We start from the raw sequence: 27,598 nt of genomic DNA, 5'->3' as shown, positions 1-27,598 counted from the left end.
ATTGCACGGTTAATGTGCCTGACATTCTGGAAACCTGCCTGTGAGGTTTTGGTGACGTGTGCGCACTGTCTGCCGGTCAGCCAAACTTCCACTACACCAGCTGTGCTCCGCCTGCGTTGACAGTAGACCTGGTTTCAGCTGGCGAGCTTTTAGCGCACCTTCGGCGAAGCCTTTTGGCACGAAACTGTCACTGCGCCAAGCTGCATCTGTCGACACCTCCCCCTGCTGCGCCGCCACACCCATCTCAGTGCACCTCGGTCTGCCAAACTACCAAACTGAGTGTACCTTAGGTTGCGCTGTCCAAAACGAGCTCTGCGCAGGGTTCACCACCCTGCGCCACCCTGCGCCACGCTGGGAAACTAGAGGCCAGGGTGTAGAGCGCTATGTGTGAACTGACGACACAAGTCGAGGGGCTCTCCTATGCTTTGCAGATGCATCCCAGATATCCAGCAGGTTTAATATATGGACCTATCAGATGTTTGCGAGTTCCAGCCAATGAGAGTGCCAGACACAGGTTGAGGGGAAGCCTGGGGGATACATCAGTACTACATCTATTTAAGACATCTACTTAAGACATCCCTTGAGTGGCTGCCTGTAAAAATAGGAACTTGGGAACTGTATGTGTTGCATTTGCAACACGGACCGAAGTCACACCTAGAGGAAACAGCCTGTAAAGTCCTGTGGAAACAGGTTATTTTATGAACACGTGCCAACGACAACAAAAATCTGTCTCAGGCATGGTATTACATCATTCTCTATGTCACTTCTTGCATGTGTTTTCATGACAAAATGTAGTTTGGAGACCAGGCATACTCATCTGGGATTCCTCCCAGTGAAAGATCTTGTAGTGTGTGACCCTGTGTCACCGGTCAGTCATGTAGTGTGAAAACCACAATGATATCAAGACACAGCAAGTTATGTAGTGTGAACTGCAAAGTGTAAACTTGGCATTTGCTGCTAAATGCTCCACTATGTTCACCAGCTAGTCTCTGACTGTGCCTGTCTGTTAAGTGCTGAGCAGGTAGTGTATTGTGGCTTTACCAAAACCTTTTTGCTGAAAACTACTGCTGCTGGAACCAAAAACAATGAGCTAAAAGATGCCAAAATGCTTCATAGAGGCGAGTTGGTGATAATTCTCTGTGGGTTTGTCACTAAAGGCAACATCTTTCACATCACACATAGTCATCTGATTCACTGTTGATATGAAAATAGAGCATCTTTAAGGAGGCAAAATGTATGTTAAGACACAACCCCAAACATGTCAGCTTGTGCAGCTGAATGCACACTGAATCAGCAAAAGTGAGTCATCGCATTTAATTAGTGATGCAATGGCATGAGAGCCAACACCCACCCACACACACACACACACACACACACACACACCTACTCACACAATCCCTCCCTCATTAGGTGTATTGTGGGGATGCTGATGTAATGCAAGTTAATCTGTTGGCCTCTGGTTGGCTCGGTGGCCCAGCGGGAGCTCTTTGTGTGGGACATTACCCGGCCCCGCCCCCTGGAGACAGGTTCATTAAGACTGACGCTGATACCCAAGTACCCAGGCCTTTTGTGTGTGTGTGTGTGTGTGTGTGTGTGTGTGTGTGTGTGTGTGTGTGTGTGTCAGTCAGTTATATCTGAGACAATGCAATGAAGAGGGCTGCCATAAAGGCACTGCTTTCTCAGCTTGTGCCTGAGAGCACGTACACCAGAAATCTTGATTGGCATGCAACTGTGTGTGTGTGTGTGTGTGTGTGTGTGAACTTTGTGAACCTGTGCACACTCACTATGTAAGTGTGTGGATTTCTCATGCCGTTGTGTATTAGAGTCATATTTCTGTGGTGCATTCATGTTTCTCTGTTGTTGGAAGTGTCTTATCATTAAATCCAAAACAAGATGTTTCTGTATTAACACTCATTTCCTGCACATACAAGAACACATATAGGTGTATGTGTGTGGAAAGGGTTGATTACCATTTGGGGTCAGTGATACGTCTGTCAAGAAGCTGTTAACTACACACACAGGTATCTCGCCTGATGATATCCATCACACTAACACACAAATCCTGCAGATCCAATATTACCATATAGCAGTCCTCCTCGATAGTTCCAACACAAGCAGAGATTTTAAAGAAAGAGCTACTCAAACTTTACAGGAAATCTCAAATTTCTATCATTTCACAGCAGATTTTGTCAAATTAACCAACCTAGTTTTAAAATAATACAACCAGAGATAATGAAGAATTTAGTACCCCCATTAAAATAAAGTAGATGTTAAAAATGACACAATTTAAAAGAAAGTTACCAGTGTAGCTTTACAGTTGGAGATATCATCTCATTCCATTATGTGTGCCAGTATAAAATAAAGTATAGCCTATTTTGGATCAGCTTGTTTCAAAGAGGAAATATTCAAACAAAAATATTTAAGATGTAATGTGTCATCATGGGTCATCATCAGGTCATACACATTTCCCCAATACTTTTTCGAAACTTTGAGATTGCCACTAAAATCTAAAGAAAAGTTTGGTGGGTGTAGTTGCACAGCATTTGGTGGCAAAACTTTGAAATTGTTATAAAACTTCATGGTAGATGTTCCTTTCCATAGTGCATACAGCACAGTTATTTACTCTTCTTCTTCTTCTCTCGTATCTTAACCCTAAGAATGGTGGGAAAAGTGCTTAGAGTCCAGAGGTATTGACTCGAGTCGTCTGACTCGGACTCGAGTCTGACTCAATCAAAAATTCAATGACTTTAGACTTGACATGACGAAATAAAAAAAGACTTGGAACTTGACTTAAATTTTCAAATTCAATACTTCACTTGGACTTTAGCCTTTTGATTTGAAAATACCTGATACCTTCCCCCAAGCCCAAAAATTAAAAATATGCTATTTTAAAAATTGTGCCACAAACCAATTATTTTCCAAATAAACAAACAAAACCACTTTCTTTGAACAAATCTGACAACATCAAATCAAGTTGCGGGAGAGAACCATAAAGACCTAACAATGAGTTAATGAGCACCAGTTCGAAAAAATGAATCCAAAGATAATTCTGTTCTGATTCAAAACTGTGTGGTTGGCAACAAAAAACAAACATGTGAACATATTTTCAAAAAATTGTGTTTTTTGTAAATGTAATATATTATTACTCTGTTGTTAAAATGGCATTACATTTGGTGAGGAGCACATTATGACTTGCTCAGAACTTAAAACTCAAAGTTTAGGACTTGGGTCTTGACTTGGGACTTTTCAGTCTTGACTTGGGACTTGAGTGCCTTTACTTGAGGAAAAGTATCAATACTACAGAGTAAAACTAATCCATTACAAGTAAAATGAACAGTTTACTTTAATAAAGTACTCTGCCAGCTAAATGAACTAAAGTATATTAAAAAACTTTCCCTATAAAAGGTAGCGGAGACAAATCAAAAAGTAGCATTGAATTGAAATATTCAAATAAAGTACAAGTACCTTGAAGCTCTACCTGAGTACAGCACTTCAGTAAATGTATCTTCCACCTATAATGAACAGTATAATTAGTGATAGCACTAATTTCTGCAGCCATATATCATATCTCTCAAAGCTAATTACATACTAACCATATTTGGTGCGGTAACAGCACCACATGACAAATAAAAAAGAAAATCACTACGTTTGTCAGCCTGGTCGCAGTCAGCCCTGCAGGCTGTGTCCCTACAGCCCACCAAATTAAAAATAGGAGAGGGATTATTTGTGGGCCGGTGTGGTTTTAGTGTGTGAGATGGAGTGTGTGTTTGCTCCCCTGTGCAGCCAGAGCAGCAGCACACTTAGCATGGGCTTTAAATAGCTAACTCAAATAAAGTGAGAGGAGGCCGGGGATCAGAGGCTGAGAGAGACTCTGTGAGGGAGGCATTCCCGAACGGAAGCTGGCCTTTGGATTTCCAAACAGCATTCGGAGCGAGCAATGCCAGGAATGTGATGTCGTCCAGCAGCAGCAGCGGCGGCGGCTGTGAAAACCGCCGGGCCACCAGGTGCTGGTGGGCCGCCTGACAGGAAGTGCGGCAGGAAGTGCAAGCAGAGGTCCAGCTAGGGGACAAAATGGCGGCAGGTGACTCAGCAGAGAGAGAGGACAGGAGCCAAACTGAAGGTTGCTACTGTGAGCAGACTCTCTCTCAGGTCTTTCTGAGCTTCTATCAAGCCTGAAATCTGTGAGTTGTTGAAAAGGGAAGACGACTCCCCCTCCGAAAGAGCCTCTTTCTCATCGACTAACCGCTCTTCCACACTTTGCCTCCTTTTTTACACACTGTGTTAAATTTCTATTCTTTCTCATCCTTTTTACCTTTTGACGGCCTTCTTTGTGTGCAGGCTGTGGGAAAGTTTCCCGTAATGGTGAGGTCATCCACCACCGACAACCACCCCACCACCACCTCCATCACCCCCACCCCCAACCCAGACACGCATGCACACACACACACACACACACACACACACACACACACACACACACACACACACACACCATCACTACACCCCCCTCCACCCTCCTTGCTGTCCCTCTTTCTCCAGGCCAGCAAGACTGCAGGACTGGGATGTGTCCCCATGTCTCTGTCCCACTTCCAGTTCCACAGCTCTCTCCACAGAGACCAGGAACCTGAATAGAGCCTCATTCAAAACTGGTATCTGATGATCTGGCCTCTAAAAAAGTCTCAACCAGCACACACAGGCTGGAGACAGACAGATCAGCAGATCTCTGAGGCACCTGGAGGCCTATCAGGCATTTAACCACCTATTTCTGTCAAGTGCACACCCTCGGATGCTTTCTTTCCCAAATACACACTCTCACTCAAACTTGGACACACTTTGACATTGCCAAGTTTATTCAAGAGGGTGGTTCTTCCTGCATGCGTGGACCTGCTCAGGTCTTTTTGCAACTGTTTCTTGGTAAAAAATAAATAAATAGTATGATTATAAAAGCACGAAGGAAGAGAAGAACTGATAATCAAATAAATAGTCATTCAGAAAATTGATATTTGTGAAAGACCTTCAAGTTCTGTGCATTTTAGTAAGACCTCAACTCATCTGTACTTGGATTAAGTTTGCAGCATGAAATTTGGTGGCTGATTACTGCCATCTATTGGGCACACTGTAAGCTACAACATTAGATTTTAAAGGGTCAGTTCACCCCAAAATCCCCCCCCCCCCCCCCCAGTTTATTTAGACATGCAGATAGTTTTTGTGTTCTTTGTAGAGGTTTTGAGATATTTGCTTTAAGATGAAATGACTTATTCTCAACAAATCCAACATCCAAAAAGTATAAAGTGTGTGTATCAAAGCCTGATATATATTCTTCCTCTGTGCCATAGAGTTCCATTGTTATCCAAAAACTACTAAAAACACATCTATGAGCCACACTGTCGCACAGGGTGACATGTTCCTTCATTACCATGAGTACACTGTAGTTTATTTTGACTCAGTCACACGTACACTGTCCTGCTGTCCCAAATACTCACTAAAGCACCAAATGTGGATTAATCTGCCACTGAAAATAGTCCCCAACAAATGCATGATTTCCTCCTGTTTGAGTAATGTTTGCTAAAAACTACAGTGCCCAACTGTTTTAGGAAATTACTAAGAAAATATAACTGAACAAAGATGAAAGCAGATTTCTGGCAGAATCTCCGTCTGATATCTGAAAACCTTGACAAATATACTCCAATTTGGGTGCTATGTGGATGTAACGAATTGTATATGTTGCCCTGAGCTTTATTCTTTTTCTTATCTTAGTCCTAAATGATTTGCTTTTTGTGCGTGTCCATCCATGAAGTTCTGCATGATGAAAATGAATAGCAATACTGAGTCACAGTGACAGGACTAATTTTATTTGGAGATCTTGTGGTGACTATGGGGAGGGTTCCGCCACCATGGTTTGTGGGAGTGGCACTTTTTTTTATCTGCTTGTTTTAAATCAAAATTAAAACCATATTAAAAAAGAAAACATGAGCAAATAAAACCAAAACTATCTGCATGGTTAGATGCCACAAGTATGATAATGTGTTTTTCTTTACGGGACTTAGACCCACCAATACTTTAATAAGATGCCAGAATTAGAAATGCTGCGGTAACAGATCAATGTTCATTTACAAATCAGCAAAAGAAGATGACTTTGATGACAAGAGGAAGCTGTGCATGGAAAAAAACACTGAGGTGGACTAAAAGTTTGACATTTCTCACTGACTGCAATTGATCTCTTCTTAGTGAAAATCAGTGACTTTTTCATGGCATAATAACTGTACATATATCTGTATTGGAGTTATTGTGAAAGAAACATATTGACATCTATATTAGTAATACAACAAGTATACATGGGCAGCCTGTGTAGTATCTTGTATGTAAAATACTACAACAGTATGTGACATAATTGTACAGATTCTGAGGTTCACTGCCTTTAATTCTAATGTACAGTATGTTAATATACAAAAATATATGACAAGTATATTTAGGAAAAAAGAAAGACTTTTACACATCTGTAAAAAGGGATAAATACTATAAACATAACATAAAAAAAAAATCCATCTTAAGTACAAGGCAACCACATTACTGGCTTTGTCATGAGACAGTATTGTTGGTTTTGATTTAACAAATAAAATGGGTCTGTGGTTTGCTCAACAGTGATGTTGAAACCTGATTTACACATTTTTACTGGAAAGAAAAGCTTTCAGAATTATATTCATACTTAAAAATATGTGTTTATGCGCAGAATATCAGATATTTTCTGGGTGTAATCAGAATAAGAGTGTTGTATTTGTCAGCTGTGAGTGCCAGCAATAAGCAAAGTCAGTGTAATATGGTACATTTACGGTAAGTTTGAACATACAGGTCTGATAAAATGGTCAAAATCAGATTTTCTTACTGGATCCTCTTGGAAAAGTGTGCATGATTTCATACAAATTTTATACAAAAATTTCTGAGGATGCATCTTAAAGTAGTTTCAATGTCTTGCTGATAAGTTTTACTTTAAACATAACAGTCTCGGCTCCCTCTGGTGGCGGCATCCTGCAGTGCAGACGGTACAAAATACACAAGAGTGTGTGGGTTCATAGTTTTCGGCTCTTGGGAGCGAACGTTGGTGTTGGGGTTGGCAGTTAATCCCCAGTCCATCCTCTCCAATCTGCAGTAAGTCTCTCCCTCCTTACTTCTTATGTGACCCAATCATGACTTTTGAGACAAAGTTGACGATGGCACTTGCTGGCTGCTCAGGGTCGTGTTCAGCAAACAGGTGGCACATGTTTTCAGTCTCACTCTGAGATTTCCTTGCTACAAATCCAAAGATCCTGGAGGAAAAGGAAAAAGACAAACATAACTATTAAACAAGAGCAGATTCTAGAGCTTGACTACAGTTTTATAAATTACGTGAGCAAATAGAAGTTCAGAGTCTTGCTTTAAGTTATACTCCTTCCTTTGAGTGTCAGGTTTTGTAGGATTGAAATGTCACTGTAAAAGGTTTGTTGCTCTCTCTTTGACAGAAACGATTTTGTGGCAGAAAAAAAAAAACAATCTCTCAGACCACTCCTGCAGCAAAATTCAACTATCCATTGTATATTCTTCACTATGTTGCTTAAATGTGTTTTAGCTGAAATACAGCTACATGTTTGTGGTTTGGGGCACAGACCACAAATTGCAACATCCAGGAACCTTTGTTGCATTTCATCCCCCATCTGTCTCTATCCTCTTATCTCCAGTCATCTCTGTGTGACTCTCCAGACTCCACTGACTCTTTAATAAATGCATAAATGCCCCAGAATTATGACAGACATTTGGGAGTTTTGGAGAGCAACAATTTCAACTTTGCCATGAGATCTTGGCAGCACAGGAAAGTAATGTTATTCACATGGATTCAAGGTAACCACAACCCTGCTTCATGAGGAAAGAAATCACAATCTCTTTGTAACTGTGCAGGTGGGGAGTGTTTGATATTTAAAGACAGATTTAGGATGGAGAATAACTTCAAGGCTGCCTCAGTTTTCAGTGCTGAACCTCTGGACATTATCAGTCAGTCTTACTAACTTGGCTGAATCAAGATAAAGTCTTGTTTGTTTGTTTTTTAATTACATAATGGTCTTTTGTTTTGTTTTTTTGGCATCTATTGGTTGCATGTTATTTCTTTCTTCCTGCAACCCGGACGGAAGACTCCAAAATTTTCAGATTTATCAGTGTGAATCAAGATGCAGTTCATGTCAGCAACTTTTTTACTAGTACTAGTACTAGTAAGAAAAACGTAAATACAGTGCATTATAACAAAGTCAAAAGAGCCATGACAGAAAAAAGACAGTAAAGAAAAAGGACTTACTTTGCAGTAGAGCCGCTGCCTCTTGTCCATCTGTTTGGGACAGAGAAACAACAGTTTTCATAACATTATCAGCCATCAAATCTACAAATATATGTATCACATGTATACATTAATATCGCGTTAACCGTATGAGTGACAGTCTTTGTACCCTCCAAATATAGTCATAGCAGGATATCAAATTATATTATACAGCATGCCAATTTTAGTCAAATTCTGCAATCATCTCATATAGTGTGTATTACACAATATTATACTTATAATATGAATTGTGACTTTTTGTGGTATTTTCAGCAGCTAATAAAGCTATTTAAATTACAGGCTCTAATCCTGTTTAATATTTGTTTATACTGTACTTGTGTACATGAATAACATTTAAAGAAAGATATAACGTGCAAATATGTCATACTCACTTCCTGCCCTGTGGGTCCAGAGAACAGAAGATGACAGTGCTGACAGCGTAGTGTCTCCTGAAGAACAACCTGCAGAAACAAACAGAGACCAGTGTGATCATGTTGATTCCCTCTGTATCTGTGAGTGTTTGTACTGCACATGTTTGAACACTCACTTCCTCTGGTTGTCAGTGAGCGTGATTCCCTGTGCCGACACTTTGAAGTGGACGACGGTGGACGCCGGAGGGGGGTCCATGGAGAGCGTCATTGTGGTCGCCTTCTGAACTGCCTGATGTCCCGTCAGAGACTCCAGCTCCACAGAGCCCAGGTACCACACATTGCATGCTACACAGTAACACAAGGAACAGTTCAGCACACAATAAAAAATTGAAGTTATATACTAATTTTGTTTACTGACACAAAACTATGGTGGTTTGTGTATTTTGTAGTAGATCGAAACTTCATGGAGGTTATAACTGATGCAGGGTGTGTGAGGAAAATAAATGAATGAGCTGTACACACACACATACACACACACACACACACACACACACGCACACACGCACACACGCACACACACACACACACACAAGTCAAACAAACACACAGATCTGTGTACATATGTGGTGTCTGTCCCGTACCTGCTCCCTGTTTGAGGAGCTCAGCTGCTGAGTTTGTCGCTGTTTGTGTAGACGAGTCATTCAGATCCTCCACTGGGTCTGCAAGCAACAACACACAGACAGTTTAGTGATACACAAACTGTATCTGTGCAGTGACCAGTTGAATGTAAATGATGCTTTTGTACTGGGTATGCACGCACTCACACACATACGTACACTTACATGCATTGGTGGGAATGGCTGAAAACTGTCATTACCAAAAGAAGCAATTCAAATCTAATTGCAGTTTTAAAACAAACACATTAAATATTCATTTCTTTAATATTTCAACATATAAACAACATTACACTGGCTGCAGCAAGAAAACTGTGGATGTGAAGTTGACAAATATAAATGCACAGAATGCTCTGTGGTTTGTGCAAAGTGATGTTGAAACCTGATTCACACATTTTTACCTCCAAGAAGTCTCATAATTATAATCATACTCAGAATGACACTATTTAGTAAAATAAATAAATAAAACTTTTGCTTGTCATTGTAATCCAACATTGTTAAGAATTCTGATGCAGGCTAAGATCATCTAGCTGTCTGGGTAATGAAACCAAGATTACACTTTTTAAAAAAACATTCCACAGTATTATCAAAATTTTCTCCAAAAAAAAAAAAGACAGAGAATTTCTTAAATGCATTAGTGTGGTGTGCAGACACTCTTCAGGTGATGTGCTGTTTGAATACAGTAAAGTTGAAGACAATGTCCTAAACAGTAGTAGAAGTGACAAATTACATCATTCTCTTTACTGTATCTTGGCTTAAAAGAATACGTCTTATCACTGATTTAATGCACCATCTGCTGAGCACCCGAAGTGACCAAAATCAAACACACCCACTATGAACAATGAGTTCATGCTGGGTCCGGCTAACATGCTAATATGCTAAAATGCTGTTGGAGTCTCTAGCTGTGACTTCTGACTTTACTGATGGTGAGGTGTGTAAGGCCTTTTTGCTGTTTGTGGACTGGTTGTACTGGGACAGAGAGGCTGAGTGGACTGCTTATATTTTGCATTGACAATGGACGAGCAGAGAAGTTATACCTGGACCAGACTGTGAAGGACTTTACATTGCACGAGACTCACAGAATGATGTACAGACAGTGTGTTCCACTACGTGGTGTGTAAAAACTGTGTAGGCTCTCTTTTTGCTTATGTGTTTGTCATTGCAGTGGCTGTTTGCCTTGGTGATGGTTTATTAATTCTATAAGAAGTGACAGGTTATTCAATATTATGCAGCTAAAAATTAGTGTCGCACCCGCCGTGGTGTCCATAGGTGTTTTTGTTTTTGTTTGTTCAGGTTCATTCTTGTGAGGCTATACCGAGGAAGTTGTTGTTTGTAATTTACCTTTGTCAGGCAGGATGAGTTTACAGGGCAGAGCCAGAGGGGTGATGGAGTGCTGACACACCAGAGCTGTGAGACTTCCTGTAAGGAAAAAAACCCCATTCATAATCAACATTTCACAAAAAGCCCCACCATATAGACTGACGAATAATGGAACCAGCTGTACCTCATTACACTGACCAGTAGAGGGTGGTACAGGAAACACATTACAATCCTGGGATACTGTACTGTATTAACCTCAGTGGGTCCTCCCTGGTGAACTATTAACAGATGGATTTGAGGAAGCAAACTGCTCACCGGACTGACTTACAGTCCTGAAGACAGCACTTTAAAATGTTGGCACAGATCAAAAGTGTTTTATTACACCTAGAGTGCAACAACCCTGGACTAGGCTCATTGGACAGAACTGGTACTTTACTGTAGCCATTAATATTTTAGTTTGATTCTATTTTCTGTTTTTCTACCACTAAAATTCAGAGGGAAATATTGCTCATTTTACTCCTAAACTTTTATCTGCAATGCTTTACTTTACAGGTCAGTAACCTCCTGATAACTACAAACCTGTAGAACATAGCTAATTAATTTGCAAATAAACATTTTATAACACATGAGATAAGTTCTTTAAAGTCTGATGCAAAGCAGTAGATAAACATACTAGGAAAAGCAGTTTGCATTTGTAACTCCTGGACCAGCCTCTACATTAGAATACTGCTTGCATACAGTATTAACACAACAGCACTTTAACTTGTTATTTTTACTTGTTAATGTTGAAACAGTTTGGTTTACTTTTCTTCAAGTTGTTATTTATATTTTCCACTCAGCTGACGAACAAGCCACTGTAATAATCCTGTGTGAAGGCTGTTTGATAAAGTGTATGAGTGTTTTATTTGTATATCATTGCATCAGTGGGGTAAAGTATCTCAATTTGTATTGACTGCTGTTCAATTCACTGAATAAGCCAAAAAGAGACAATATCTATTTTATTCATAAGTAGCTTCTCAAACGAATTCCTGGAAAATCTGCAATATCACAGTCCATGTTCATATCATAATACCACATTATATGCATTTTACAATATTTTTAGAAAGTATTAGAATTCCGCATTAGTTAAACCAGGGCAGAAAAAGTGAGACACTTTTATAAAACTTTATAATACTCTCACCAAAGTACGGCTCGTTGGGGCAACCCTTGAGACGAACTCCTTTCTGCGTGCACTCTATCAAGAAGTGTCTCACCAGCTCATTGGACAGGTCCCCTACTGCAGAGACACAGAGAAAATATTTTGTTTAATTTACACAGATATGTTGTTACTGACTGGTAGATTTATAATGCTGAAAAAAGCTCAATTAAACTTGTAGGTGTTAAACTTGTTCACAGAAAGTTTCTGTAAGTTCACAGAAAGTTTTTGTATCTGTAAAAATCTCATGTACATGTATGTAAATCACAACTGAAGGCTGTGCATATTTCCTCCACATGGAAGACAGTTTCTGTAAAATAGCTTGGTTGCAGGGATCACATCCAGGAAAAAACTCGACATGTTCAGCCTACCTTTCTTACTCTGTTGTAACACAGACGGAGGAGGCGTAGCCACCTTCATGGCCAATCCATACGCCCCGCGAAATGAATGACTGTCTCTGACAATGAATGAGCCTGGCTCTTTGTCCTTCAACACTGCAATGGCTGTTCAGTAGGTCAACAGGGGGGAGGGAACACAGATAAGCTAAAGTTAGAATCATCATGTTCATACTGTACAAGCAGCAGGGCTTTGCACAAGGGCCGTATTATGTGCTGGGACATGTCCGTTAGGCTCTCCTGTCCAACACCAATATTTACCTTGGTCTCTGGAGATGTCAGGCTTGTACCAGAACTTGGAAGTGTCCTGAACAAACTTCACAGTGTCCTGCTTACTGCCAAAGTCTGTGAGACACAGATTAAATCTCTACGTCAGGTTTCAGACAGGCTTTGGCACAAATATGACAAGACAGGGCAGGAAAAAGGACAGAGAGAGAGACTTGTTAAAGGGTCAGTAACCCTAAAAGTTTAAAAATGTATTATCACTCAACTCTGTTTATATCTAACCAGTTGTGTTTGTGGTTTCGAAAGCACTGAAATTTTCTAAAAACTCAACCTGTAGTTCCTGTGACGATGTCCCTGTTACTAACGATAATCTATAGACTAGTATTAGGTTATTCTCCAAATAGTAAGCATTGTTATTCAAAAAAAAAAGTTAAAAAAAAAAGTAAAACCCATTTCTTGTAATATCCTGTCTTTATTCTCAAAATAACTCCATTTCAGCATTTTAACTTTTTACATATTACTTTTTCTTGTAAAAATTGTGATTTTGAAACTCATAATGTTACTTTTTCTCCTCTCTAAACTATTTCCCAAAATTCAAGACTTGTTTTATCGCCAAAAGTCCCTTCAATACTAAATTGGAGCTCCTTCCTACTGAATAAATATTGCCCATTTCTCTCCATTGTGTTGGGCTGGCAACAGGCGCTGCAGGGGAGGTGTTGTAATTTTTATAACCTAAAATGCAGTCTCCTCTCACTCCCGGGGCGTCAACATACATCGCTTGAGCAGTGCCACCCTTTTGCATCTGTGTGAGACGCACCAGTCTTTCCACAAACTCCTAGGTAAACCCATTCATGTCATTAGTAGACACTCGGAGCAATGGATGTAGTGTAAACAGTATGAAAGTCTGCTTAGGGCGGGCGGGAGGAGAGGAGGATGGGCCCAGCAAGCACCCAGGGGACCAGTGTTTGAGACCAAAACACAACAACATTGGCGGCAGCTTTTGTGCCACTGAAAACCAGTTTCTGTAACTTTAAAAATGGTCAACTGAAGATGTTTGGTTGGAGCAGTATAAAGGGGATAAGTAAGTTCTGAGAAAATATAGTACTTCTGAGTGCAGTCAAAAGTTTTTGGTTGAAAACTGGATTATTTTCACAGGCAAGAGGGGACATTGGGAAAATCAATTCAACTTTATTTCTGTGGAAATGTGGTGATTAGAAAAAAAAAATGCAAGCTCTCGCAAATATTGGAGAAGTTAGCTGAATTCTATTGAATTGATTGTTATCGCAGCCCATTTTAGCCAGGACCAGAGATTTTGAAGAGAATTTTCCTTATTAAATAAACATTAAATTTAAAAAAATAAAAAAAGAGGATTTCGACTAAACATGAGTTTCTTGAGGGACTGAAGAATGAGCTTGGGAATCGGTCAATGCTCGATGTTCTTTCTAATATGGAGTAGCTGACTCTTTATAAGAAGGAGACAGAACCAAACCACAGACAGTGACAGGAAGAAAAAAATCTTGGACAGTGTACCTGCTGCGGGCGATGGGGCCCCACTGAGTCCTCTGAGGGGGTCAGGGGTCATGGAGGAAGAGAAAGGGATGCTGAGACTGCTGCCACTGTGAGGGCTGGAAAACCCACTCAGAGAGGGGGAGCGGGAGCCAAGCTCTCCTGCGTCACCCCCTCTCCTCTTCTCAGGCAGCAGTGGAGGGAGGCCACTGTCTCCCCCGAGGTTCAGACTCCCGAGGCCCTCCATGGCCTCCAGCAGGCTGTGCTCCAGGCCTCCGTTCCCCAACAATGAGGACAAGTCTGTGCTGTCTGTCTCTCTGCGCGCCCCTGGACCTCCACCCAGGCCTCTCAGAGCTCCCCGGGGAGAGCTGTGAGCATTGGGAGTGTTGAGGGAGAGAGGAGGTGAAGGCTGAGGGGGATACGGGGAGTTGAGGGAGTTTGGAGTCCGGTCGTGCCAAACAGGAGGAGGAGTGGAGCTGTAGAACAGAAAGAGACAGAACACTGTACTTTGTTTGTCCAAGTCTTGTGTGATGAGAGAGAGAGAGTGTGCATGCAGCACAAAATTTATATTTTTACATTACAGTGGCCATGAATTATTGCTGGAACAATGTAACATGCTGCAACATTAGCAGACCCAAATCATGTACACTACGTATATAGACCAGACCAGATGTGTGTGTGCGTGTCTGTGTGTGTACCTGTCTGTGTGTGGGAGGGGGCTGTCTGATGACATGGAGCACATGGAGCCAAAGATCCTTTGACAGGACGCAGGAGTGACCGACACTTCTGATCTGAACAGCTCTCCCTCTGTGCCGCCGGTGTGGTTCATACTGTCGAGGAAACTCCGGGAATCTGATAAAAAGAGACAAGTTCTCTGTTACTACACAGTTCTCAGATACTCAACCAGACACACTGTAAAAAGTGCAGAATGTGACTTTGTTCCATAAAACGCCTACTAACTGGTAATACATGTTTTCTTTTGTTTGGACCAGACGTTTGTTTGGATTATAAAACCACCAACAGTGGCAGACTTAGGCTGTCTGAGGGGCAGGGGCAAAAACAATAAAGAAGGCACCAGCTTTATGCAGCCAGGCACCAGTGTAGAGAAAGTTTTCGAGCATGAAACAGCATCAAGTTTTCTCCATTTTAAGGCCACCTTAAAGGGTATTGCATCACTTGCCCTTCCATGTTTTATCTATCAAGGGAGCATCCAAGAGGGCACATTTGCTGCAATTTGTTTGATCATGAATCCACCAGAGTCTGGAAACACTAGAATAACTTACCAATCATTTTGGATGGGAAGTTGGCAGTTTCTTTAACCTTTGATTTATTCAGGAAATTATGATTCCTGGCAGCAAGTGGAAACAAAAAGCATCCCCAGGCATCTCATGTCTACCTCTTGTCTGCAACTTCAAAGCTTCAATGTACTACAACTTTTTTCCAATAGCAGTACTTTTATGTTAAACAAATATGGCAAGTGTCTTCTCATAACATCACCACTTCTTCCTTAAAATTTTCCAACTTCTTTCTCAAAATCTCAGCTTTTCTTTGCCCAGAAGAGGCCCTGAACCTCTGCTGTGTGTGTAAAGTGTGTTTGTGGTAGCAGAATATTGAAGTAGAAGAAAGAATCTAATTTGAACATCCACATCCAGTCTGAATCAGTTACATCAAATGTCCCCTGCCCCTCAGATGACCTGAGTCCCACAGAAAGTACTGGTAGGCATATATATATTAGATCTTTGGATGGAGCTAGGCAAGCTGTTTCCAACTACCACTACTACTACTACTACTACTACTACTATGCAAAGCTAGATTGCTGCTACTCGACATATTTAAAGTGCAGACATGACAGTAGCATCAAACTTCTCACCTCACTCATTATTATTTCTTTAAGTTTACACTGTAGATTTTGCACAACCTGCATTGGCAGTATCCGTGTTGTTATAATAATGCCAGGAAAGCAGAGATTGACAGCATACAATAGCAGCAGATGTGTGTGTGCATGTGTGTGTGTGTGTGTGTGTGTGTGTGATGTAGGAGGGACGGCACGCCAAACATCCCAACACGACATCCTGACATTCTGACAACACAGTGTGTCATTCAGCAAACACGAGGACAGGCCTCCTCAGGCCACAGACGGGCCTGTGAAGTACGATGAGTCACCGTGTAAAGAGTCAATCATTATAAAGAGCTCCTTGTTCGGCTAGCTCTCTACACCACCCCCCCCCCCACCCCCACCCCCCTCCCCGCCCCCGCCTCCCCTCTCCTCTCTTCCGTTCCTTCCCTTCATTCAAGCACAATGAGATGGAGGAATTTGGACTTTGTTTGTGATCATATTGGATGAGCTGCATCATCTCGAGTTGATTATATAATCGCACGTGTGCTGTTAATAAATGTGAGGAATGTTTGAGTGTTTGCGTGATGCACTGCCAACACACACATACTGCACACACACACAAAATGTTTGTCAAACAATCTTAGAGTTTGAAGAGTAACCACTAAGCAACTCCAACAAAGTTACATGTCCTGTGACACACTGAAAGCAGGCATTCTACTTGAGTATTTTTACTTTTGATCTTTAAATACATTTTATCGATGAGCATGAATGTTACTTTTTGACTTTTGTTAAGGAATTTAATAAACAATTAAGTACAATATCTATTTACTGCCAGTAGGCCCTGTCAGTATAATCTCATTCATTTTAATACATTTGTTCTGACATGTAATGGTGTATCATGACTTTGCTACTTTTATTTAAGTTAAGGATCTTTATACTTCCTCCACCGCTGGTCAAGGGTTTAGTGTTTAACGTGACTTTCCCACAGCTGAATGTTTCCCACACATATTTCTATAGTGCCAACATTATGTACGGTGTATCAGATGTCCATAAGTGCGAACTGCCTGGCAACTGCTGTGAGCAGGACTCATTCAACTAATGAAATATATGTTTTGTTTGTTCAGTGTCTGTCAGCCTTTCAGCTCATTAATTTATAGGAGTACCCAACATATAGGTCGGTTTAACAGCAAATGTAGACCATAAGTACATTTACTCAAGATTTTGGGGTACTGTAGTATTGTGGGCTTTTTACATCGTCCATCATCCAGAATGTTGGCTTTTCCTTTAGATCTGATCTTTCTGATACTTTCTGCAATAATATCTTGCTGGGAATGCTCCCATGATTGAATAAAGTTTTTCTTTTTTACATTATTGTATCACTAGTTTCATTTAAGTACGTAAAGGACCTCAACACTTTTCCCATCACTGTTTATCTGTGTCTGGCAATACTTGGTCAAAAATGTGTTACCACTATCAGTGTTATGCTTAATACATTGCATCAGTTTGGATTTTGTCAATAAATATATGCATTTTTATTGCATTTTGATTTTAGTTCATACGTAACTTTCTCTCATACATAAAAACTTCAGCAATGATTGATTTGTCAGTTTGGTTCCATCTGATACCCCACATGGTGCATCTAATAGACTACACACAGGCAGTCGACACTTAACTTGAACTCTTGGGGGTTAAAGGTCACGAGCACAGAGCAAGTTATGTTGTGGTCTGCCTTTCATAGGCCTAATTCTCTCATCACTGGCACACAGACATGTACTCATACACAGCTACAAATATAATCCATAGTTATAGTTGTTGTTGTTTGAAGTAAACAAATACAAACTGAGGGGAATGCACGAGGATTCCTCAAACATTCCCACAGTCCTTGTCAGTTTTCTCCCTCGGGATGATTCAGAGAAAGCAGCCAAGCTTCTTCTCCCTCTGTTCCCACGGCTGAATCTCCTCACTGTGGTTTGTCACATCTGCTGCTTCGCAGCTCATCCCAGCTCATCCAGTTTAATTACAGAGCAGCCCTAACTGTGTGTAACACCGGCTGACCCCAACCTGACCTCTGACCTCAGACCAGACTCTGCTCTGTGAGGCTGCACTGGTGGTTATTACACCCAAACACACCTTTAACCTCGTGTATCCATGCTGCACAGTATCCATAGCTACTCATTCTCAGCTAGACTTTTATTAATGAAGAAACCTGGAGTGAAAGAACAGTCTGTGCCCCGTGTGAAGCACATTCGTCCATATAAGAAAATTCTCTTAATGCCCAAAATATAAAGATTTCACTCGTGAAATCCCCCCACACCCCCAAATTTTGGTCTCTTTCCCTTCCAACATTAAAGCTTTCTCTCTTTCAAACAATCCTTGGTGAAACTGTTAATGTAATAAATGTAATTGGTCATTTGATACATATGACATGTCCAGGTAAACAAGTCCACATATAAACGCCCAAACACCAGGACCACATTATTTGTTGGTGCCTCCAAAAGGTACACACAGTCATATCTACAATTGTTCTCTGATGTTAATATGCTAAGGATAAGGTCTGGTTAGGGTCGGGGAGAGGATAATTGTTTGGGTTAGAATAATGAACGTCATTAATACCATGGGGAGCTTTGTTGCCATGATGACAACAGTAAAGACTTGGTTAAGGTTAGGAAATGATTGTGGTCAGGGTTTAAAGAAACAGACATTGCCTGTCAATTAGAAACAGGAGACAAACAATGTCTCTCATGTTTTAGTCAAACATTTTGTAGACTCATCCAATCACTTCAGTCTTCTCCATCTAAAATATTGTTACACTACTGTTTTTTTTCATGACAAACAAAAGACATCATTTCTACAGCTGCTACAGGGTTTTATCATTATATCTGCTGAAACGACTGATCGTGACAGTGACGGGAAGACAGCATAGTTCTGGCTCTGTAGGGGAAATGGACTTTTGGATTAATCAATTACCCAAAAGCTCTGTCCACAGTTTCTAATTTATGTCATAAATTTGCCAATTTTAGGCTATTTTATTTAGGCAAAGCACTTGCACAGCTGCTTGTGTTTAGACCATTTTAACTCCTTTTCCACCAACGTGGACCATGTTCTGGTTCCCGCGCCTAATTTTGAACGGTTCGGAGCATTTCAACCAAACATGAACTATTTGTTTAGGATAGTCCTTATACCTCCTCTGTAACCTACCCATCTATCTAGTCGATCAACTACCATTACACCACTGGGTTAACCTTGACCTGAAGTGCGACCCATGATGACATCAGTGGGTGTGTCATATTCTACAGGTTGGAAAGAGATGATTGAGAAGGCAAAAACAGAGACGTTAAGAGAGAAAGGATGTGTAGTGGACTCATTAATAGTTGTTCCATGCTTGTTTTTGGATAACTATAAATATCTGTTACAACAGAACAACAGTTCATAAGTAATTAATGTGATCCCTCATGTTGCTACTACTATTTACTTCTGTGATACATTGTGCTACGTCCTCTATTGATGACGCATCCTCCATTACATTGGTTTCGTTCAAACCAATATGCAAATGCAGGCTGGTTGCTAGATAGCAGCAAGGTTCCGGGATTCCTGAACAGAACCTGCCCATGAACCAGAGCTAATTTAGTGGAAAAGAAGTAATTGAGATGTCTGGCTTCTTTTGTTCAATGCAAAAAAGGGGTTGAGTACTTTGACTTAGTCAGCTTATCAGCTACTAGTACAGTTTTTCATTCCTTATACTGGACTGTTTACAAGCCCTTTTTTGTGGATATTAATTGGTTTTACTTTAGTAGAGGAAGACGTACTTGAACATGTATGCAGAGTCATACAAATATATACCTGACCAACTTTTGGTATCTATCTATTATCTATTTTTTAAACATTTGTAGAGTTTCCCCCCCTAATTTTTATTCAACAGTGTTTTTCTGTCCATTGTTCTCTCCTCACTTGTGCAGCTCTGAGTGAGCACAAAGCCTCTTCAGTCTGGGTCGAACCGTGCAAAACCAATTCCAGATGGCACAGGCCCATGTGGGCATAACTGCCAACCTCCACCAGCCAATAGGCCCTCAAAAAGGACCAATAACACACACAGATACACACACACACTTTCCTGATCGCAGTGAGTGATGGTTATATGGCGCAGACTGAAACTGTGTGCATACCTTCATGCTTGGTACGGAGATAATCCCATTAATCAATAAAACCACATTGAGGGTAAATGGAGCTAATATTTCTCTTCATGTTTCCCACTTTAGAGCACACTGGTTGTTTTATAAGCAGAATGATATAAAAGGCAAGGCAGAGAAAAAAATGAATTGCAGAAAGATGAAAAACATACAACTGTCACATGTTGGGTGCAGTTAAAGAGCTCCTGTGTTGTATTGTGACAAAGCAACGCCTCTCCTTGTCTCTCTTTATGTCTTCCACTCACGCATCCAAACATTTACTCTCTGAGCAGCATCGCATTAGACACAAGGGTAAGCCTACACACATGCATAAACACTGTGATGCATGTGGAGTTATGCAGGACAACAGTGGGTTTGCAAACTCCCTGCTGACCACAGGAATGTGAGTGCAAGCACTTTGTATGCACGCGCACACACACACACACACACACACACACACAGAGTGGCTGACAGGTCTGAAGGTCTACAGTGTGTTACAGCTGTTCACAGCAATCACAAGCTGCAACTTCTCAGGGGGATGAAGGGAAAAGGGAGTGAAAGAACAACTCAGAGAGGAAACTGGAACACAGTGAGGAGGAAGACACCTGCTGTGCTCCCGAGGCCCACTAAGAGTCCATATTACTGAGTAGTAATGATTGGATTTCCAAAAATGATTCAGGCTTAAATTAAGTGCTTTGAAAAGCCATGACATTAAATGCAAATGCCAGATATCAATTAACTCTGAGAGATCATTCATGATATTTGATTCTGATGGGCTGATGATACCTGGTAACTTACTGCATATGAAATGCTGACATCAGTATGACCTCTAGACATGATAAAGTGATTGGTGTCAATCTAAAACATTATAAATAATATATTAGTTTCAGACATGTGAAAGAAATCCAGGTGCAGGCATACAAGTTTGGGTAACAAAACTTCCAGAACAACTGCAGGAAGTTGAGTGGTATGTTTCCGGTAATAGCAGTGAGGACTCAAGTTTCAGGTGCATGAAGCTGGTGCAGAGTGGAGGTTTCTGGCACAGTTTTTCCTGCATGCATGGTAAAGGGAAATGGTCTGAAAGGTCCAAACTCACAATAAAGTTGCTCTTTATACTATAAATGCTACAATGCTGCAACAAAATCCTCTGACAGTGCCTTAAAACTGCATTTATTTATTAATTTCTGGCCAAGAGAGCACCACAAACACCTTAACACCACAAATACCTTAGCTCTGGATTGGTCTCCAACAACTCCTGAGAAAAATACATCTGTCTCTTTAGCTACTAGATGTTCCAGTTTCTTCGCCAGATAGTCTCTAATTGTGTCCTTCTGCTGTTTGATGCTGAGCAGGTAGTGTACAGTGGGTCTACAAGAGACTGACCTACAGCGTATGTGTGTATTAAGACCAAAACTTTTAACTAGAAGAAGCTAAGGAGTCTTATTACATCAGGAACTTAAGCCCAAATCTGTGTACACTTGAACTTAAAGTCTAGTTTGTTTGATTAGTGTGAACACTGTGTACTGCATTTGAAAAGATAGTCTTGAGTACAGCTCATGTGTTCTCGGGTACCAATCCATTCTCATTCCCAGGTTGTCAAATACCAACGCTTTGTCACGCCCCTTGGCATCTGATAGCGATGCACAGGGCACCCATTAGTGAAACTATGTGATGCACAGCTGAAACACATTGTCACACATGGTTAATGTGAAATGGTCACAGTTAGTCTTAAGCAGCAAAACTCCTTGGTTAGGTTTTTAAGAAAATTCAAGTGGGGTTAGTTGAAAGCCCTGTGCATCTCATAAAGACGCTAAAGGGTGCCTTTGTTGTTGATATCACCCGCTGAGGGGCATGACAAAACGTGGGTATGTGGCGACCTGGGAATGAGAACAGGCTGAAGGTTCTGTCTGCATTAGGTGTGGAAAACCAACTGTACAAAAACACAGAGGTTGACTGCTATGTAAAGTGAGTAGCACCCACTGAACTCATCCTTTGAATTGCACAGCCATGGGTGATAAAGTAGACAGACAGGCAAGAGGATTGTTTTTGAAATTGTCTCCAAAATATAAACCACAGTAAGCATAATGCAAAGGTCCACTCAGGCATGGAATTTTGCGGTTGGCATGTGCCACTGAGACAATATAATTTAATATCAAGTAGATGATGATGTGTACTTGGGAGGGGATGGGGGGTGGGACAATTGTACTTGGGCACAGTATGAATCAATTGTACTTAATATGAAAACAGCCTAAAAGCTCAGTAGAGCTGCAGAGTCTATAATAGCTCTCTGTGGGTTTGTCCTTGTGGGTGACTGCTTTCACGTGACTGGTAGTTATCTGATCCTTTGATAATAAAATATGAATTAGTAGAGCTTTAAGAATTCTTGAGTGATTTCTGCCAGAGAAATTGCAGCTCTCTTCCTGGTATGACTTGGCGCTGCATCAGAATGCGATCACTTGTCTCCCACTGCCCTCCCTCCCTCCTTGTGTAAAAATCAATCAGCCTCAGACCCTGTTGTGTCTTCCCTCCTCCTCCTATTCAGACAGAGAACACTTTTTCTGTAAAAGAAGACGAACTAGTAGGCGGTCGTCTGTAAATCAGATTCCTCTGTTCTCTCTGGGTGTGTGGACAGACAGCTTTATCGACTCAGTGAAGTGGCAGATGAGAAAGTTATGAGCCTGCTAAGGAGGGAGTGAAGAATAACAATGCTACAAACAAGTGAAGGGAGAGAAACAGGGTAACAGTAGACAAGGCGGAGATCACAGAAGTGTTTATTGGTGTCTGAAGTAAACTGACAATGAGTTGATGCCTTTATAAACCGCACTCAGACAGACAGTTTGACATAAAAAGAATTTCTGACTCTCTTCCTCAACACACATCATGCCAAGGTTTAGGATCAGATGTGACAATATGGAGAAATATCTGAGTATTTTTCATGTCTGAAGGAGTCTGAACTGCAAAGAAATGTCCCAGATATTTGATCATGTTTTGAAGCTGAAGTAAAATTCCTCAGTCTTCACCCATCTGGGGAAGTGATCATGGATCATAAGTAGTTCTCCTGTTGGGTCCATACATGTGGGTAGTTATAACATGGCACTGTGCTGCAGGAATAACTCATTGTTCTGGAAAGATCTTTACACATGAGGCTCAGCTTCATGCTCTATCTATCATATTTTTGACCACAAAGTTTGGTTTTGTTTTCACGACTGCTTTATAACCATCAAAGACTACCCACCTAAGTTAGAACTGGTAAAATGTGGGTAAAAGTGAAGTATTTAAGACATCCAGGACATTTATCTATTGATACACCAGCATTTTAATAACTTTATTATAATGTGTAGTTCGAGCCTGCTTTATGCTGTTCAAATAGCATGTATATGTAATCTTGATATCTTTAAAGCTTTAGTTTTAATCAAGACACCCAGACCAAATTAATAAGTTTAAGTTTATTCACTTTATTAATCCCCTGAGGGGAAATTCAATGTTTTCACTCTTGCTTGTCAGTTACACACAGGTCTGAAAGACACACATATGCACAAACAGGACCTAATGTTTACTAGGAGAGGTGTCTTATCTGCCAACAGTTCTGACGCCATCAGGTCACACTGACTGTAGGCTCCTGAACATGACTAGCATGGTGTTTGATGGAGCTATATTCATTTATCCAGTCACATGCTCAGTACTTCCTAAACAGACAGCCCTCTCCAAAGGGAAACTGAACCAAGAGTGAAACTCATCACTGCTCTCTTCAGAGCCAGACTTCGCTGACTGCCTATCACTGCCTTGATGCGCTTGTGTTATTTTGTGACTTGGCTGTTTTTAAGGATATGTTCAGATTCAGCAAAGTGACACAATAACACAAACTAACTAACTAACTGATCAAGGCAGCTCCCATGTTTACTGAGGTGAAATTACTGTTTTTGTCAGTGGACTCTGGCTTCGAAGATAAGTTTCTGTTCAGTTCCCCATCAGAAAGGGCTTTCTATTTGTGAGGTATTAAGCATACGACTGTATTAACGAGACTTGGATTATACTGCACGAGTTGTGTGAGAGTTAGTTAGGTCAGTTTGTTAGTCAGTAGGTCCAGTTTGCCTATCAGGATCACACTGGAGTGGAAGATGCAGTTCTTTACATGCTGCACCTGGCCTACACCTACTTGGAGGAGCCAGGATGTCGTGTGAGGATCCTTTTCCTTGACTTTTGAAGTGCTTTTAATACTATCCAGCCCCCCATACTGAGAGACTGGTTGGAGAGGATGGGAGTAGGTCACTTCTTGACCTCCTGGATAACAGACTACTTGACAGAGCAGCCTCAGTATGTCAGGCTTGGAAGTTGTGTCTCTGGGATGGTCAGGAGCAGCACTGGTGCTCCACAGGGAACTGTTTTAGCACCGTTCGCGTTCACACTCTTCACAACGGACTTGAAGTACAACACAGAGTCTTGCCAAACACAAAAATACTCTGACAATACAGCTATTGTGGCCTGTATCAGCAATGATCAGGAACGGGAGTACAGGGATGTCGTGGATGCCTTCAGAGACTGGGGCAGTAAGTGCTGTCTACACCTGAAGAGCCTAAACCAAGGAGATGGTAGTGGATTTCAGAAGAAAGAGGTCAACCCATCAACCAGTCTCCATACAGGAGGAGGACACTGAGGGGGTGCACACCTACAAATATCTGGGGGTCCTCTTGGATGATAAGCTGGACTGATTCTCTAATACTGACGCCCTCTACAGGAAGGGGCAGAGCTGCCTGTTCTTCCTGCGGACACTGAGGTCCTTTGATGAATAAAGTTCTTTCTATTCTATTCTAAACAGACATTTTGATATAGTTTTGCTGTTACTAAACACAGACTTCCATGACTTTCTTTGTTTTTTGGATTCTTCGTACACTGTGGAGTCATGCAAGAAAAACAAAGTTTTCCTTACAAATTCGACATAACATGGGGTGAGTAATTAATATACAAATGGTCATTGGGGGGGAAGAAATATTCCTTTAATACTCAAGAATATTCCTTGAAAAACGTGGCAACTGATATTGGCATCAGCAGGAAAAATAAATATGCGACTTGGTACTGCTACTGAAATAGCCTCCCCAAGAAATCAACTAACATCAACACATTGGAACTGAATGAAATGAATTAAATACATAACTAAATATTTCTGCTTTAATACAGCTCTTAGATAGAACATGCCCCATATAGATTCCACACAGCCTGTAGCTTCACATGTCTTGCCATGTTGTTGCATAAGGCAGTGTAGATATACCAGACACCATTACAACATTACATGATGCTCTGCTACATCTCACACAGGCTGGGATTGTGACACCACAGACCACTTGTTGATTAATGTTGAGGAACAAAATCCATGTTTCCTTCTTTCCACTTTGGTCTCTGCACCCTGAACTGGCCCTCTTGTCCACTGTGTCGTCAACATTTTCCGTCCTTGTGTTGTAGGATTTCTGCCTCTTTGCCCTTAATTTCCTGCTGTGCTGTGAAAGCCAAAATGTTCACACAGCAGACGTCTGTACAGCGTCTCAGAGCAGTACTCACCAATAACTTTGTCCATAGGAAATTATCAATTTTCTCTACACTCATGTAGCAACTCATGCCTTCAACCTCCTTTCAATGCTATCTAAACATTCCTGTTGTGTTTGGGGCTGCATGTATTTGATTTTAAATTAATCTGCCAGCTATTTTCTCAGTTAAATCAGAATTGTTTGGTCTAAAATATATCATAAAACATAAAGGAATGGGAAACACAGTTTGGTAATGCTTTCTTTTACTGGTTTGTGATTTCCTAATGATTGTATAACTGTAATGTGGGTCTAATTAAAGGGAAACAGAAGTTTAATTCAAATAACAATTTAAATCCAAGTGAACCAAGTACATATTCATTCACTGATCATTGATTCATATGTGTTGAATTACATGCTCGCCTGTCGACAAATTTCACATTTTTGGCAAAGACTTGCTTTACACTGACTAAAAGAGTTCCTAGTTTACGCTGGCAATTAATTGGAATTTATCACTTTAAAAATGAATTGAACACTGTCTATTTTACCTGTTATTAGTGCCAATCAGTACAAATTATTTCTCGGTTACTTGGTTTGTCCAACAAAGAAAAGCAACAAATCTTCATAAACGAGAAGCCACAACTATTGAATATTTTAAATATTGGTTTAATAAATGACTTTAGTTTCTGCCGATTGACTAATTGATCAACTAATTCTCTCTGTTTGTCTAGTCTAGTTGTGTTTATTCTCTGCAAAAAAACCCACATGTTTTCTGTAGGGCATATGCACTATGACATCTGAGTGTAAAGGCTGAGGAATTTCACTTAAGTGGTATCGAGCATAAAATCAGTTTGGTCATTGCTGTGCTTAATTATTCCAGTTTTAGACACATGTGGAAAATGTGTGTTACACTTCTGAAGTTCTTTTTGTATGACACTTATGCAGAGTTTGGAACTATTTAGCTTGTGGTCCAGCGAGATGTTGTTTTATTGTGTATGACATTTCTGGGAGATGTGGGAAGCAATAAGCACTCCTCCAAACAAAAAACCAACCGAATCATCAAAGAGTTTTTGGTTCAGCTTGGGTCAATAGTGCAGAAAAAAAGGGGGGAAATGGCCTCCATTGGTTAACCACCAATACATCAGCCTTCCATGACTGCACGATGGAGGCCAAAATAGCCTTTTAAAGGATGAGATCATGAACACAGCAGTGGAACAAACCATGTCATCATCCCACCGAGTGTGAGATGTCAGAGGGGCTGCAGATACTGCTGTCCAGAACAACATAAAAGCACAAAAAGACAGAGAGATGAGGTTTAGAAGGGGGTTATGTTTGCAAAAGAGAAAAGGCATCTGACAGAAAAATTCCAGAAGCTGTCTGCAAATACCAACGGCCTGGAGGAGACAGGGGAAGTGTTTCTGTGCATGTGTACCCTCCTTAAAATTCCCAGGGGGGAGACAGAGGCAGAGATAACGCTATATAAACACAAGGGAGAATGGGCAGAAAACAGAAAGGAAAACGCCTGATGAGAGGAGGAGAAACACTGAAGAATGCATAGAGGAAAGGAAAAAGTTTTTACACACATGAGGAAGATCATTCAATCACACAAAGCTCTCTGAGACATGTGTGCATGCTCGTACATACCGAGAGACGCAGTCATGATGTGACACCCTCTGAAGTTTCTCTCCTCACTCCTTCACTTTCCTGTTCCAAAGCGTCTATCTCTCTTTGGTATGTTCTGCCTCCCAGCGTGAATGAAACTCTCCCTAATACCAGAATCTCCTCCTCTCCTCCTTCTCTAGAAAGCAATCTGAGCCTGACTCGCCAAAGGTTTTTTTTTTCTTTTCAGGGGCTGGATCGTTTCACTGCCATGCCCAACTTCTTTCGTCCCCCAGATGGAAAAATAAGCTCCTCGTTTGTTCCTGGCTTGTTGTGACACAGCTCGACTTCTGGGTTTGTATGGAGGGAGGGACAAGAGGTAGAGAATGTCTCCCCCCACTCTCCTCCATACTTGCCTACATACCCTCCCTCCTCTTCCTCTCACTGACCACTGAG

General features: G+C 41.0%; 1 protein-coding gene across 1 annotated transcript in view; it reads right to left on the bottom strand.

The window, feature by feature from the left end:
• Window positions 1-5,813: 5,813 nt before the first annotated feature.
• si:ch211-191a24.3 (tensin-3) overlaps window positions 5,814-27,598 on the bottom strand; it is a 63,428-nt gene continuing 41,643 nt past the window's right edge. The window contains exons 17-27 of the mRNA XM_049587064.1: window positions 14,723-14,876; window positions 14,049-14,500; window positions 12,555-12,638; window positions 12,270-12,401; window positions 11,884-11,979; window positions 10,725-10,802; window positions 9,351-9,428; window positions 8,886-9,054; window positions 8,731-8,799; window positions 8,321-8,350; window positions 5,814-7,304 (exon numbers count right to left, since the gene is read on the bottom strand). Of these exons, the coding sequence (XP_049443021.1) occupies window positions 7,163-7,304; window positions 8,321-8,350; window positions 8,731-8,799; window positions 8,886-9,054; window positions 9,351-9,428; window positions 10,725-10,802; window positions 11,884-11,979; window positions 12,270-12,401; window positions 12,555-12,638; window positions 14,049-14,500; window positions 14,723-14,876 (1,484 nt within the window). The 3' untranslated portion in view covers window positions 5,814-7,162. The remainder of the gene's footprint in view (window positions 7,305-8,320; window positions 8,351-8,730; window positions 8,800-8,885; window positions 9,055-9,350; window positions 9,429-10,724; window positions 10,803-11,883; window positions 11,980-12,269; window positions 12,402-12,554; window positions 12,639-14,048; window positions 14,501-14,722; window positions 14,877-27,598) is intronic.

The sequence above is a fragment of the Epinephelus fuscoguttatus genome, linkage group LG10 (genome assembly GCF_011397635.1).
Source record: "Epinephelus fuscoguttatus linkage group LG10, E.fuscoguttatus.final_Chr_v1".
Lineage (NCBI taxonomy): Eukaryota > Metazoa > Chordata > Actinopteri > Perciformes > Serranidae > Epinephelus > Epinephelus fuscoguttatus.
Note: the sequence above shows the minus strand (reverse complement) of the source record. Positions and strands in the feature narration are given on the sequence as shown.